Source organism: Actinia tenebrosa, unplaced genomic scaffold (genome assembly GCF_029948245.1).
Source record: "Actinia tenebrosa isolate PJP-AT-01 unplaced genomic scaffold, QUT_ActTen_1.0 PGA_scaffold1__47_contigs__length_23844297, whole genome shotgun sequence".
Taxonomy (NCBI): Eukaryota; Metazoa; Cnidaria; class Anthozoa; order Actiniaria; family Actiniidae; genus Actinia; species Actinia tenebrosa.
This window is the reverse complement of record NW_028292578.1, coordinates 17,569,220-17,585,881: the sequence shown is the minus strand read 5'-3', so window position 1 is coordinate 17,585,881 and position 16,662 is coordinate 17,569,220. Positions and strand designations below refer to the sequence as shown.

Here is a 16,662-nt window from a genome sequence, read left to right as displayed (position 1 = left end):
TTACGAATACGATCACTTTAGTCTAATTAACTTTTGCTCTTCGTTTTTCAAAGTTTGATTTCAGTGTTGCTTTATTCTTCCCTAACTTCAACGATGTTATTATCAGGGCCTTCGATTTTCCTTTCCTCACAAGATGAACGCTACCGAGTAAACGAAAAGTCAATGCGAAATCCCCATCACATTTTATTTCGTTGGAGTGATTCTCGTATTTGTAACAGTCGTTTTTTAAAACTCTGTTATCTCACTCTTCACTCTTCTTGCTTCATCATTTGAAGCTTTTATCTTAGCCCTATAAAATCAACCATTTAGCATAAACGTGTTCGTAACCGATATTTCAATACAATTCCTTTCGCGACCAAGTCTATCAGTAAAAATAATTGAGATAATTACTAAGGAACAAAGCGATATTAAAAAAATAGTTAAGTAGCTGACGCGTTGGAAAACCAATACGCGCCCATCTCTTTTTTAAGGGTTTTTTTAACACTGATGTAAAAATGCTGCAATTTAAAAACTGCATTTTCTTCATGCGGCTACGATGGCGCGTTTGAAAAAAGGCGGACTTACAATGCCCTCCATGGCTACATTTGGCTAGAAACACGAATATTTCGTTTTCTTTAAAACGGTTTCAGTTTTATTTTTACCAGACGCAAAAAAGAAAACTTGACCTTATCGTTTGTCATTATTCATTGACAAATTTAACAGCAAGATATTGATAGCGAAAGTAACGCATTCTTTGTCAAATTGCAAAGGTTCAAATCAGTCAATCGGTTTTCCAATCTTTGAGCGGACACTCGACGAATAGCGCAGTTAGTTTTTGTGTTTAGGGGAATTTTTCCCCTGCAAAAAAGCCAGCTTCGATTATTGGCTGTTTCTCTTTTTCAGGGCCGAGAACCGAAAAAGGTTACTGAAGGCTCGATTAAGCGGAAAACTGTTTTTCCAAAACTCATTTGACTTCGAACATTCTAGAAAGACTAAATTAATAGTTTCGACTTATACGGAATGTCCCTTTTCTCTTTCGTTTTCTACTATTAAATCTTGAAAATATGCCACAAAATTTATTACCTTAAAGGTAAAAAAAAAAACAGAAAAAGGTTCCCAAACGTTTGTGACGAAAATTTAGGATGAAAATAGAAACGTATTGAAAAGGAATGAACGGATTACGTATTTGTTAACCTTTGATTTGGCTACTCGCATGAATCACTTTTTATTCTTAATTGGCTTAAACTTTAGTTCGAAAACATGGAACTATTTTTCAAAAAAGACGTTGTGGTTTTCCTATACTTTGGGTGGTTTTTTCCACAATAAAAATCAGAAAAGTCTTCAGCAAACGGCCTTGTTATGTAAATTATTAGCGGTATGCCGGCTAAATTTGTTTTTTGTTTTGAAATTCTAATGAGTTTTTGAAGCATAGATAGTTTGTTTGGCGTGTTTTGGCGTATATTGAATTGTTTGTACGAAATAAATAAAGCTTCGTGCGAACGAAAACTTGACTGCTTTCCAAGAAAATTAAAGTGATTTGTTATTTCTATTCTTCAGCACTCTGAAGGAAAAACAATATCATGCGATCAAACTTTTTAATATCTTCGTCCAAACGGCCGCAGAAAAAGAAAGTAATTTTTGCTCGAATTTAAACACACACACACAAAAAAAGCAAACAAACCGGACAAATTAAGTAGGACTGATAATATTGGATGGAAAAACTACTCCCCTTCGACCTTTGAGCAGATTGAGCAGGAATCAAAATGGCTTACTGTGATGACGTATACAGGCCAAATGATGACCATTTATAATAATCTCATCAGAAAACGAAACTATTTTTTCTTTTATTTCGAACCGTTTTTCCTGGTGGAAAATAAACATTTTAAATCCATATTGAATTCATTTCTATTAATTTTTGTTTATGAAAAGACAGTTCAAAGAAAAGAGTTTGTATTCTGTATCAAATTTCAAAGTGAAGACTGTATGGCATTTAGTAAATAAATATTTGCTAAATTAAAACAAAAAAATGCTTGGATATCTCTTTTAGTTTATATGGAATTGAGATTAAGAATCTTTCAAGTTAAATTTACAACCTTTAATAGGCGATATATATCAACTAAAATTTCTTTATCTCTTAAAATAATTTTGTACCCGAAGCCGGCTTTTCGAGCTTCACGGATGGTCAATTATAACTGAGCAAAAAAAACCATTCGTAAACTACTCTACCAACGACAAAAAAGTCTTTTTTCAAATGATAATCCCATCATTTTCTTTCTATAGCTTAAGGTTTTCCCTATTATTTCATCTTTTATACAGGGAAAATTTCTTCAATCTTTCATCGATCGAGCAAAAATACTATAAATGTGCTCGTCGCAACGGGAGACTTCAGCATGTATTACATATGCAATGACTTGGTATTTTTAAGGGTCTTTGGAACTATTAATTATTACGTGTTTTTGCTTTCCCATGAGCGAATGAAACCGAAAAACTATTGAATATTTTAAAAGATATTTTTTACTTCAAGATTTCTTTTTCTTCGAAAGGTGAGCGACTAAGTCCGCCACACGGTCATGCTAAATTCCGTCGCAATCAGACGGAAAACTGTTTTTGATTTGAAGAGTCACACATTATTTATTTTAATATCGTATCGATAAATAATATCCCAAAAAAAAAATGTTTTCACGTTTTCAAATAATGTTGAATATATTTGCTCAAGCAATTATTATTCCTATTTTAAAGGTTCAAACCTTTGAATTTTACTAAACATACTTATGAAAAAATTAAACTGTAAGTATATAGTAGATAGTTGTGGTTAGCGCTCTACTGAAGAACATTCTTCGTGACGAAGTGTTCTACCAAAAAATAACAAGGTGTCGTGACTTTATTTCAAGCTAAAAGATATATTATTCGCTTCGTTGTCCAAAAAAAGAGTTGCTAGTTTTTCGTTTTTCATTTTTTACTTTCAATTTGCTGGGAAAAAACCAGCTTTTTAGAGGAAAAGAATCCAAACCGAAGTCTCGCTAAAGGATTGCGGTCGATTTGCATATAAAGGAAAAGCACGTGATTGTATTGTTCTCGGGTGTTTGATTGACAGTTGGAGCGACACGCCAGGATGTCAGCAGTGCTGAATTCATTATTGTAGTCAAATCAACTCCGCATTGGCAACACTGCGAAACTGGTAAGCCTTTAAAACTTGTTTTTTGTGGTCGTAATCCTTTGGAAACTTTCAGTTTGTCAGAAAAACCTATTCCTCGTTTGTTTTTGATATATTTTTAGTTATTCTCTGTCATTTTTCGATGTTTCTAGGGATTTTGTACGATCTCCTCCACCGTGTAGTCGTTTCTGCACAAACCCCCTAGTTTATTATGCATCAGAGTTTGATTCTCGGCCGTTCTAAGAAATTCCCTTCTGCTCTATTTAAAAATACATCATATTCGCTACGAATTTCACTTAGATATTCCTATCGCTTTCAAGTTTAAACTCTATGGACTCTAAACAGACAATGGTAAGATTTTTTAGAATTTAAAAGAAGAAGGAATAAAGGAAAGAGGCAAAACTGAGTCACTGGTATAAAAGAGAGGTCAAGTATCAAATTATTGGTTCTGAAGATATGTGATACACTTTTCGTAAAAACATAAAAACTACTTTCTTACCGAAAAAGAACCCCCAAGAATTATCCCTGATCATAATTGCTAATTTATATTTCTCTTTTTTGCGAATTTGTTGTCGAACAAAAAGTAACAAGGCAATAGTTGGTATTCGCAGCTATTGAATATGCAAGCAAGACGGAATTTTTCATGCGTAGAGTTGACACTTATGACAAAAGCCTGAAGACTGCCGCGGACTTACTACAGAAATTATATAAAAACCTTCACATCCTGAGAAAATCTTTAAAATATACCATCTTCTAGCAGAAATTTCCTTTTTTAACCCAGAACGGGCTATGGAAATTATTGTTTTTCTATGGGGAATAATCCTGGTATAATTGACATTTTTTTCGATAGATTTTTTTGTATTTTTTGGTGCTATCCGCAGTTGTTACGGAAATAAGAATAATAGGCATCTCGGTTTGAATGGCATGCAAGCAGGCATCTTATCGGATTTTTTAATCTCCAGGCGTAAAAAGATTTATTTTTTTCTAAGAAATAACAAACCGGATAGTTTTTAAAAAACCAAGTAAATAAATCTTTTTGACTAGCTTTGGGAATCGGTCGGGGCATGTTTGAAGTCCGCTCGTACGATTACAAGATGTGTCTCTGTTTGTTTCCCGTAGAGGTCGGCACTTTGGATATCATTTGAGTACGACTAATTCCTTGAACTTCTCAGATTCGACCTTCAAAAAAAGGCTTTAAAACTAAACTGGAAGAAGGCTAAGCTACAAGATAAACCAGTGAATTGAGACTTAGGACTGTTCAATTTTGTATCAAAAAAGAATCCTGTTATCACTCAAGGTTTTTCTTCGGTAAGTTTCAATATCATCAGCTAAACCTTGAAGATACATGAAAAAAGGTCAAGGCAAAAATAGCATACTCGAAAAAAAACAACACGCAAAACATGTATCTTTTCATTCCTTCTAGAGTTTTCGGTATTTTTCAAGAAGGGGTTTATTCTGTTTTCTTAAAAGATATAAATTATTCAGCAAAGATTGTCTCAAAGCATGTTAGCGAAATTCAAGATTGCAAAAAAATGTTTAAAGAGCGTGTTGAAAGAGACAAGTACGGAAAAATCCATCGACAGCTCCGTGCTTCCCAAATCAGGGATTTTTTTTCGGAAAGTTGGGTAATTAACTTTTACTTTTTCTATAACCAGTAGAACTAAAACGAAAATACGACAGTGCTAACTTGTTTTGTTTCTTTTCCGGAGTCTATAAATTATGGATTTCGCTGGATTGAAAACCGCGCGCGCTGAAGACGCAAAAAGAACCCGTCGCAACCTTTCTCTTCTCTTTTTCTTTTCTTCCCTCAAACTCAACCGTGTTTCTTCGAAAATGTATTTGATTTTTATATTTTTTACATTGTTGTTTATTAGCCACGCTTCGTAGAGAACGTAGAGTTAGTCTTCCTTGAAAATAACTTTCCAATCATTAGTTTTGTTTGTCAAAATAATTCCAGGCTTCGACGATTCAAATGTCCTTGTGCCAAATATTTGATTGAAACTAAGAAGTTTTATTTGATTGTCTGGTTTACGTTCAGTCATTGTTAGATCTCTTTTCATAAAAATTGTCGAGGTTTGACCTAGAATGTCTTTGTTTAACGTTTTAAAAACTGGTTTTTGGATGAGAAAAAATAATATTTAGCCAAATACGAGACCGACGAACCACAATTACTAGTATATACAAATCCTACTTGTGTATTTTATTATCATTCTTTGAATTAATTTTCTTGGAATAAGAAATATTTTGTGACCAAAAGAATATCCGCCCCTATCGACCTCCGACTCACAGTAGAATCAATAAATAAAGAATAGAATCAAAGGATAAAGAAAGCTGAAGTATCTTCGCAAAAATTCAATATTTCCTCAGGTCATTCACGAGCATTTTTTTAATCAACTTTCATTTGGTTTTCGTACAGAGTTCACGTTATGTAGACCAAACGAAATGTAAAACCGAGAATCACTTCGTTGTTATTCTATCTTGGATTAACATTTGGTAAAAAAATGTCAATAATTTAAGTAACGATAAAGTGGTTTTCCGGTTTTCCCTTGTGAAGTGTTGGATCTAACGTTTTGACTTGGTGCGGTGAAAGTTATAAAAGAGTCATAAAAAGTGCGGATTCCCTGCCGTTGCTAATTCAGATCTCGTTTACGCCCGTTTCTCTTTCTTATTTCAACTTCTTTTTTCCCGACATCCGCACCCTCGTTTTTTTAATATTTTTTTCTCCTTTAATTTGATTTCACTCCCGGGTTTTAGTGCTGACACACATTAAAGTACCCAGCGGGGTTTCCAGGCTTTTTTCTTCTTCTTCTGGAAATAATCAAGATAAGAGAAAGACGGAGAAAGATATTTTACCGGCCAACTAATTGTTTGAGTTCAACAGTACCTTTGAAGCAAATCTTATTAACTTCCTAACATTTATCGCTATTCTTTGATGGAATTAATTGCAACATGCAACTACAGTGAAGTTAGTGCAGATAGTACTCTCGCTGAAAGTCTTGCGAACTTTTTGATTCAACCTTTAAGATGTTGCAAAAATTTAAGTTGTTAGAAATTTTTTCTCGTCTAAATTTGGTCGAAAAACCAGGGGGAAATGTTCCCAGCGCAAGACACTTTTAGTTTTATTGAAACTCAAGAGTCTATCTTAAGCGGCTCAATTCCGGAGCATTGAAAAATATTGAAAAATGAAAATATAAACTTCGAAATACACAAACCACAGTCCTGTAAAAAAAAAAGTTGAAACTTCACAACAATTCAATGCTTCGATTCGTTTTCTTTTTAGTTCGTGATGGACGAACATTTCCCGACGAGAGATCGAATGTTTCATAATTACCCGACGATGGACGACGGCCCACCGGACAAGAAACGAAGAGTCGAGTTGGGTGCTTCTGGTAATCCAACCATGATGGGTAAATACCAAATTTATATGTCGCGCTCATAACTTAGTTCAGTGAAATATGGAATCAAGCTTTATGAATAACTTCCGTTTACATAAAGGGAGGTAGGGTGACCCTGGTGCTAGGGCCAAACTCATTTGTTGTTAAGTGTTGTCGCCTCAGTTGGAAAACAAAACGAAACGGATTTGTCGCCGCCAGCTAGCACCAGGGTTACTCTTTGATGTAAGTGTTACATTAAATTGAGTACAAATCCACCCCACAATGCATTACGCATTGCGCGCGACGCAAATACCTGTATTTTTCATTTGTTATACTGATTGTGACTTTCGTTTTTGCAGACTCTATAGTCAATGCCACCTCGACATGGCCTCTCAATTCCTTACATTCGTCAGCGGTGTTACCCAGTTACGAAGAAAGCCTGGCTACAAAGCATAACAGCTTCCCAAGCCAATTGAAATACTTTGATACAGATGCCTACTTACCTCGTCAAAGAAGCCCTAAACTAGACAGGAATTTTAACATGGTCGAACGAAATGTTCCTACAAAAGAAGAGTTCTCGGCAACAAATAATTACGACGCTAGTTCAGTCAGACGCTTACACTTTGATAACGTAGAAAAAGATGATTTTTCAAGCCGTTTGAACGTCCCTAAAAGTCAGGGTTCCAAAGAAAAGCAAGAAAGCACATCGGAAAATGAAGTTAGCACAAATTTGAGGGACAAAGAGGAATCAAGAGATAAAATAGTCATACCTGTTATTAAAGAAGAAAAGGTTGAACCTGTAAAAGATAAAGATAAGGGCGACAGTGTTGCTGAAGGAAAGGATCAAAAATACGAAACTGTGAAAAAGACAGAAGTTTCATCGTTTAGCACGGCAGTGAAAAGTAAAAGTCCTTCTAGTAAAGAAGAAAAAAATAAGGTGGATACAAAGGTTGAGGTGAAGACAGAAGGCAAAAAGGACGTAAATGATTTCTCGTTCCTTGACTGGAAGGATGGTATTGCCACACTACCAGGTAAAGGAAACTAATGTGCCTTTCATTCGTTCGTTCTTTCGTTCATTCGTGGCGTTCGTCATTCATTCCGGCCTCCCATGTATTCGCTCATTCATTCATTCCATTCGTTTATTTCAATCCCCTTTGTAAAGAAATAGAGTAGTTTTTGTATGACTGTGAAAAATTCGTGCCGTATGCGTGCCTTGCCGCGACCGTGATGTTTTCTAGAATTTTGATTTGGGGATTTTTTTCGCGCGACGTGATTGGTCTGCAGGGCCGTGACATTGGCGTGACCGCGACCGCGACCGCGTCTTGTTCATGTCGCGTTTCGGGTATTTGATTTGATGAAGAGTAAATTCTCGTTCAATGTGATGGTCTGGCGTGTACCTTGCCGTGTCACGCCCGTGTTCGTGCCGTGAGCTTTCACGGTCTTACGAAAACTGCTCTATCAGTTCCATAGTCAGCACAAGAAACAGGATTTTTAACGGTGTTATCGATCTGATGTCCACAGGTAGTAACTTAAAGTTTAAGTTGAATGAATTCGGTTCGCTCGAGATGGTTAGCACTGTGGAGACAGAAAAGGGAGAATACGAGTGGAGCACAGCATCAAGTAACTGTAAGTTTATAAAGAATATTAATTATTTTAATTATTAATAAATTAATCAGGCCGGGTTCGTTACCAAGTGTCGGCTCGCCATGTTGGATGGCATTTGCTGTTGTCTTACAATATGGTTGGCTTTATGCAAACTTGTGCAAAGCATATATTGCTTCACCACTCATGGATACCTCTATGAAGCAGATACTCTTCATTAAACGGACAACTAGTTGCATGGTCCCTAAATTTCCCTCCCATATTTACTGTAAAACAAACCTCTATTCAGTGGACAACATTTGTTAAGAGCGGACACCAGGTAAGGTCCCGGAGGTGTCTGCTTTATACAAGCATTACTATATTAATCTTTGATATATCGCTCCACAGCACCCGCTTCAGATCTGATGCAAGGCCCCCCGGATGCAGGTCACGTGTTGTGTTGCGAGGTATGCGGGGTGTACGGTTTACCGCAAGACTTCTGTTCGTCTGGACGGTTTTGCAGTCTCTCCTGTGTTGGTGCTTACACGGGACGAAGAAATAAGGGCAGGGAGTTGGTAAAAAATGTCAATACAATCGAAGGAAAGGTTATCAAGAAGAAAAAGAAAGTCAAAGCAAAGAAAGGAATCAATGGAAGACCGTTGTCACCCGCTCTTGTGGTAAGTTTGCTGTAGGGAGGTCTCGATTAAGGGGGGAGGGGGGGACAATGTACCATTTTCTCGCCATATCCACAAGCATCCCGCATGAATTGATCAAATTTTGGTGCCTCCCCGTGCCCCCCGCCCTCGTGCCCCCTCCCTAGGCTAGTGTTGCTGTGACTAAAAGTGAATCGTTTGAATACCGAGTCCTGACACTAGCTGGCGTTGAGCCTCCTTAAATTTCACAAACCATCATCACGTGAACTGAATAAATGAAAAAATGAAATAAAAAAGAGAATGTCTCCAAATACATGGTTTGCTATCATTTTTTCGCAAAGAGAATGAAACAACAAAAGAAATGGCGGTTGTAGTTGTTGATATAACAAAAGACTATAAAAAAAATCCTTCGTCAAATTGAACCAACATGGCAGATATTTGCGGTGGTTGCCATGGAAATCAACCACTGAACTGTTGTCATCTTTACTCTTGGACAGGTAGGAGAAGATTCAGGTTTCAGCGACAAAACGTCTGACATCGTAGCATCTTCTCCTAAAACAAAAGGCCATCGTGAAAAAGGCAAAGGGAAGAATAAAGGTCCTCTGATTGAACCAAGCGGTACATGCCTGACTGCTTCCATGGGTAAGTGCTGCAGATACTGCTGTTATCAGTATAATGTTGACACATTAGCCTAGCTTCAAGTTTTATCTAACACTTTTTAATTGGCCCAAAGCAGAAGCCATTTAAGGAACGTTAATTTTTTTTCATTTTTTGACTTGCAATTCACAAAATCCCACCAGTCCCGTGTGTGGTGTTGCCTCCAAGTCATGTGTTTATTTCCGACGTGCGCATGCGCAATTCTTGATTTCTCTACACTAGTCTTCTTGCAAGCATTTTTATTTAGTTGGCCAAGAGTCGTGGTTCAATGACCTACTTCGACGATACGGCGGCCATCTTGCCAGGGGGCAAGACAAATGAGGACGACGGACAATATATATAACTGTGCCGTCTTAATTCATCTTTTTTTCTATTCCCTTGTGATGAGCTGTAAATATCGATCGACGTTATTACGGTGACAAAGCTTTATTTGACCCCTGGACGCCTCAAAATGCTTTGCAATCCAAGATGGCCGCCGTATCGTCGAAATAAACCATTAGAGTATGATATCCTAACATGTTGGGTGAAACTTTGATCGTTACTATTTTTCAGTTCCATATAACTTTAGCAAACCTTTCACATGGGTGGATTACATGTACATGTCGGGAACAAAATCTGTCCCAGTTAGTGTATTTAAACAGGTAGGGATCAATTGTTTTTCTTACTATTTTACATGTATGCTTTCCATTGATTCCCCTACGAGCCCTCTTTGCTATCAAGTCAGATCGGCCTTAATTTATTCTCTTCTTCTCGCTGACAATCATGTATTTATTATTCTAAACTTTACTGTCCATTTGTCTTAATTTTATAATTTAATCTATTTATTGTATACAAAATAACATTATAAGATTAAAAAAAGGATCGGCCTGATAATGGCAAAGGTATGGATCGGAATAATGTACTGGATGGTAAAAGCCTCCCATCCAACACATATTCAGTCTTTGTGCAGCCAAAATGTCAAAGTTGCAAATTGCGTTAATTAATTAATTACGTCTTTAATTTCTGTCAGGAAAACCCAGACATCAATGTATTCCCGATGCCTTGCGAGGAGTTCAAGAAAAATATGAAACTTGAAGCAGTGGACCCCAAACATCCTTCATACATCTGTGTCTGTACTATTGTACGGGTCAAGGGAACAAGATTAAGGTTACACTTCGACGGATGGTCTGAATGCTACGATTTCTGGACCAATGCAGACTCTTCGTTTATATTCCCGGTCGGGTGGTGTGCGAAAAATGGACAGACGCTGCATCCACCACGAAGTGAGTAGATGCACGGGAAATCTTGTCCGCAGTAAAGTAGTTTTAATTTTCATATTTCTTTGGGGGGGGGGGGGGGGGGGAGGGGGGGCCAATCAACGTAATAAGTTATGGCTGCTGATATCATTCATCATTACTGCATTATATTATATTTTATTGCTTATAAATTCCAATGTAAATTTATTTGAAATTAAGGAGGCAATAAAATACGTTGGTAGTGATAAACTTTAGGTGTGGCAATACGGACACCAGAAATTATCGACGCACATGCAATTTCACGCGCAAAAAATCTTGTTGCGTCTCTAGTTGTAGAACAAATGTTGCTTGTACGTATTATCACTCCACACACCACGAAATTTCTTCGTTCCACAAAGCAGGAACTCATTACTCTTTGCAGTAAAGAACCACATTTTCCCATTTCTTTTAGATTTTACCCGAGATAGTTTTGACTGGCAGAAATACCTTAAGAAGCAAAGCGCGGTTGCTGCACCTCAACACTTGTTTAAACCGGTAAGTTACAATACCTGGCACTTGATTGGCTTCCTGGAAACTCCAATAGAAAGAGGATATTATGTTATAGAATGTAGTGGTAGTGCGTTTGGAGGGAACCTCACGGGAACCTCTCCTATGTTTTTTTTTTTTTTTTTTTTTTTCAAGCCCTGTTCTCCCTTCGATCTTCTTCCCTCTTTTCTTTCCCTTTGTCCTTTTCTCCTTTTCTATTCATGACCCCCTCTTCCCTTATCCTTTTCTTTTTCTTTCTACTCTTTCTCTTTTCTTTTTTCCCTCCCATTCTCTCCCTTTCCCTCCCATTCTCTCCCTTTCCCTCACTCTCTCCTTGAACCGTATACTGAACCGTACTCAACTCCTCATATTGCGACTGTTCATCCCTTTCCAGGTCTCCAAGAGAACTCATCGTTTTGAAGTTGGCATGAAGCTTGAAGCTATAGATCGAAAGAACCCGGATCTAATCTGCGTTGCCACGGTAACCAACGTGATTGGCAATTACTTTCTTGTTCATTTTGACGAATGGGATGACACATATGACTATTGGTGTCAAGATGATTGCCCTTATATCCACCCTATTGGCTGGTGCGAGGCGACGCCGGGAAGGAAGCTCAATCCACCAAATGGTAATATTAGTGAACACTGCGGTCAAACGCATGCGTAAACGCTAACATTTTAATGCGTTGCGCATGCGCTAACATTTGAATGCGATCCACGTACTAATAAAATAATGTATCATATCATAACATACATAATTAGAGGAGATGTAGCATGATTATGAAATACTTAAATAACGTCTTGTTACTACTCATCCAATGGAAATACCTGCGTACGACACGACACGACTCGACATGATTTGCCATAAGACGTACACCTATTTCAACAAAACGTTGTCATCGTCAAAGGCGATAGGAGATCATTCCAAGATCCAAGAATAGCTGGCATGACTCGTGTTTCTGCCTCTTATTCTCGTCAAGTACATGGACCTTAGAGTTGAGACATTGTTGATTCAATGTTCTTTGTATTCAACGAAACCATTTCCATGTCGGAATGAACTATCGCCTATTGCCTTTGGCGATGACAGCGTTAAATAGTGAAATAGGTGTATACGAAATTTGCTTTAACGTTACTATCACGGTTACGGTAGGCTTTGTGTCTATCACTACTGATAAACCTTGCGCAAATTCACGCCACGGTCACACCACGGCACGCTAACCAATCATCTAACCTCAAATCACTGTGTCTTTAGTTATACCATAATTCGGCAGGAACAAGTTAACGGCGCATTTCCATTACCCATATGTCACATGATCATTAATAATCAATAATAAGTTATTATTAATGATTTATTGATTCGTTCAATAGATGATGAGGTGGATTCATTCACATGGCAGGCCTACCTGAAAACGACAGGTGCTGTGGCAGCTCCTAAGGAATATTTTAAAAAGGTAGGTTTTTGGTTTTGGTTGTGCAAATTAATCAACCGTCTTCTGTGTCACAATGTTCTCACATCCGTGTAATGTTACGTAGTGACGTTGTATATTTGCGCAAGTTGATCGTCTTCTGAGTCACGCAATCCGCACATTCATGTAACATAGTAACGTAACACATGTTCATTATTGTCGCTTCCGTGAATGGGTTGTGCAAGTTTTCCGTCTTCTGTGTAACGGAATGTCCTTACATTCATGATGTAAAGTAGTAACGTAACATATGTTATATAATTGTAGCGCCCTCTTCCAACCTTCAAGCCAAACCAGAAACTAGAATGTGTCGATAAGCGAAATCCATCTCTGATACGCGCAGCAACAGTCGCAGACGTTCAAGAGTATCGAGTACGTGTTCATTTTGATGGCTGGGATGATATTTATGATGACTGGATTGACGCTGATTCTACTGATTTACACCCCGTGTCTTACTGTGACAAGACTGGACATCCATTGGAACCACCACTCAGTAAGTCCAGCTGTTCTGTTCTTCCATCTTCTCCTTTTCCTTTTCCTTTTCTTGCACTATGAGATATATTGAACTATGAAATTCTTTAACCATATTTCTGTACCATTACAATCCTCAGCTACAGCTGACAAGATCTCATCGGTAGCCTGCCCCACTCCAGGGTGTAAAGGCATTGGTCACGTTAAAGGAGCCAAATACTCGAGTCACCACAGCACATTCGGTTGTCCATACTCTCTACAAAACCTGAACAAAGAATCGTGTCTTGTTGACAGACTGTCGACCAACTCCATGACTGAAGAGTCAGACTGGTCGTATGCGAGCAAGAATAAATCAAGTGTTGGTGCTGTGCGGAGAGGTACGTTGACAAATACCTTATGGACCTTACTCACGGTATAGGCGGTATAGCCTGTGGAACAGTAGATTATACGCCACGTAGCCTCGTATTTAAGCGTTTCAGGACGAGGTTACGCGTGATTACGCACATATTTTTTTTCTCATGGGATAAAACCTGGTGCTGTCATCGAGGTCCATAATGACGAAGCAAAATTAACAATAAACGTTACCATATCCAAGTTACTTAAGCTTGACAAACATTAAACCTAAAAAAGAAATCATGTTCAATTGTTTGATTTTAGGAGAACTATCCACTGAAGGTGTTTGCCCCACTCCTGGATGTGATGGTAGCGGACATGTTGGAGGACACTGGAGAACACACCAAAGGTACGTTGGTATAGGAACACTGTTACTGTGACAATTCATACGGCGTCTCCTAATGATTAACGTAACAAATGTGAGCCACTAGAGTATGGTAAATGAAATAGTCATAAAACCTAGCGCGCAAGACATGAAGCCTTACACAAATGGAAGCCAGTGTGTGTAACCATGTGACTCAAAATCCCTTGAGATATGAATGACAATGAAACAACCGCCATGTTGGTTGACCTAACAAGAGAAACAAGATGGAGGTTATGACGTAGCATGCACATGCTCTATAGTTCATAGGATTCTCCTTTTTTCAACTTAACGTAGAATGATAATTTCTTTCCCTCGCCGGTAGTATGGCAGGATGTCCGTTAAGCGAAGTGAACCTGAAATCCGTTCCTGTGCCAATACAGCCCGCCCCACCCAAGACAACGTCCCAGGATATCAAGAAAAAAGTACCACCGCTGACCATTATTACTACAAATCCAAGCGCGAAAACACTTAATTACGTCACTTCCAAAAGGTTAGTACAGAAAACACTGATGATGTTGCGTTTTCTTGGAGCTTTTAACTTAATGACAAGACAACAATTGGTTTATTAACGTAAGGTGCACTTCATATCTCTATATTAATGCAGGCAACTTTCCAGACTGCATATTCCAAACCGACTCACTCATAGGCCCTTTCTGATAAACAGGACGCATCGCGGTCTAGCCTCGGTACAAACAACACCATATAAGGCATGATAAGGCTAGACCATAATGCACCAAGTTGGCTATCTCAGAAAATGTCTATTCCTATCTAGAAAAGAATGTAACCGCGGGCAAGAAAAAACGGCCAGGAGTGGTAGCTGTGGCTATTTCAATGCAACATAATAGTCTTCCTTTTTAACTCAAATTCTTTATCCTTCACTCAAAACAATTTTATGATTTTTTTATTGTAGACGCCCAAGTCGTGAAATTAAGCGAGAAAAACCACAATTAAAACGTAAGTGAAGAAAATAAAACTCCTACTTTTTTGCCTTTTTTCTGCAAATATATTTTTAATGTAAAAGTCTTGATATATTCATAGAGATTTTGCCCATCAAAGAAGAAAAGAAGCCGGACAAACCTCCAACGAACGCCCTCGACCAACCCAAGAACAATGCTCTTCTTCCCAACGATTTCCATGAGAACCACTCAGTACCAAAGCCAACCAACGAAAGAAAAAAGTCTCGAGAACGTCTGCGCATGAGTAAATGGACCATAGATGACGTAGTCAAACACGTGACGTCACTCGGATGTGCAGAGCAAGCCAAATTATTTGCTGACCAAGTACGTATACTACAGTGGGAAGTAATATTTAAAAACTCTAAAATGAGTGCGTGTGTCTTAGTATAGTGTAGTGTTGTATAAAAACGTCACACCGGGAGCTGTAGTTCACGAGATAATCAACAGGTAGCCCAAGCTCGGCATTTGTATGAGAGGTACATTTGCATATTGTCGACCCTATAAATTCTTTTATACTAATGTCGAGCTTGGGCTACCTGTGGATAATCTTGCTTAGGAACACGAAGCGTTGCTAAGTGTTTTGCATTTTTTTTCTTTTTTTAATCTCATCTCAAATCATACATACACTGAATCAGATTTACATCAAATACAATCATAGACCAAATGCGAAACCTACCCCAATGCGAGGCCCAACCCGCGAAAGAAGCGATCCGGCGCGATCAGTGACTTTTGCATTTTTATTGAATACCTTGTTTGTATTGTTTTATTTTAGAAAATTGACGGCGAGTCGTTTCTACTTCTCACTCAAGACGATATTGTCAACATAATGAAAATCAAACTCGGACCTGCACTGAAGATTTTCAAGAGCATTCCAAAAGTATAACCAGTCATTCAAGAATAAACAAGTTGTCAGAGCTCGAGAGCTACGTCATTTTGGAAGTAGACCTCTTTGCCTTGGGCGTAATGTTTGCGCATTTCAGACCACGTGTCATTCCCTAGAGTATCAGTTGCACATGAGAAGACACGTGAATTCAAACAAATAATTTATTCCCAAGAAAATGACACGTGGTCTGATTTTGGCAAACATTACGCCGAAGGTAGACATCTGTTTCGCGTGGATTCGCGACAATAATAATATTCTAGAGATGATATCAAGAGATATACAGGAACATATTCAAAATACATCTATCTAGTACCATTTCCATCCTTGCCTCAGACCAATATTCAGTCAAACATCTGCGCCACAAATATTTTTCCCATTTTTGTACAATAGATATTACTGCCTTCTAATTGACCATTTGCAAAGATATTTCTAGATGCTTGGATTTTTATAGTTTTGATACGGTCAATTACATAATTAATATTCAATTAAATTCATATTAATGAATAAGTAATTAATATTCATTAATTATTAATTAACTTTAATTAATAATTTATTAATTAATTTTAATTAATAATCACGTTTGCAAATTTACTGCGCTCAAAACGAAATTTTGATAACAGTTCAAGTTCTTGCAGTGTGTTTATACGAGAATGTGCATTTAGTAAGAAAATTATAGAGAAAATTACATCGCAATCAAAAGACATACAGTACATATATATTTATATTCACAATTTGGCAATCATTTGATTGAAAAAAATCCACAAGAAATACACATATTTGAACATAGTTTTGGCTAGTGTTCCTTGCATGACGTCAGAACACGGGTTGCGAGGGAGAATGCAGCATATGCCAGTATTTAGCGATTACGTCATTTATAATCATGATCGCTATTAAAAGAAAAATTTATCATTTAGATGAAAATAAATATTTTTTTATTTGTAAGGTTGTATATGTAGTACGAAATTAAGGCTTTG

The 16,662-nt window shown here is 37.6% G+C and overlaps 1 protein-coding gene across 1 annotated transcript; it reads left to right on the top strand.

The window, feature by feature from the left end:
- The first annotated feature begins 3,095 nt into the window (after window positions 1-3,095).
- Window positions 3,096-16,630, top strand: LOC116308039 (lethal(3)malignant brain tumor-like protein 4). Its single transcript, XM_089033169.1, has 18 exons — window positions 3,096-3,157; window positions 6,414-6,540; window positions 6,867-7,538; window positions 8,029-8,133; window positions 8,497-8,765; window positions 9,239-9,383; window positions 9,951-10,039; window positions 10,408-10,660; window positions 11,085-11,167; window positions 11,553-11,787; window positions 12,527-12,609; window positions 12,889-13,114; window positions 13,233-13,469; window positions 13,750-13,834; window positions 14,172-14,339; window positions 14,760-14,803; window positions 14,888-15,129; window positions 15,578-16,630. The coding sequence occupies exons 2-18, from the start codon at window positions 6,420-6,422 to the stop codon at window positions 15,686-15,688; spliced, it is 3,168 nt and encodes a 1,055-aa protein (XP_088889295.1). The 5' UTR covers window positions 3,096-3,157; window positions 6,414-6,419; the 3' UTR covers window positions 15,689-16,630.
- The last annotated feature ends 32 nt before the right edge of the window (window positions 16,631-16,662 follow it).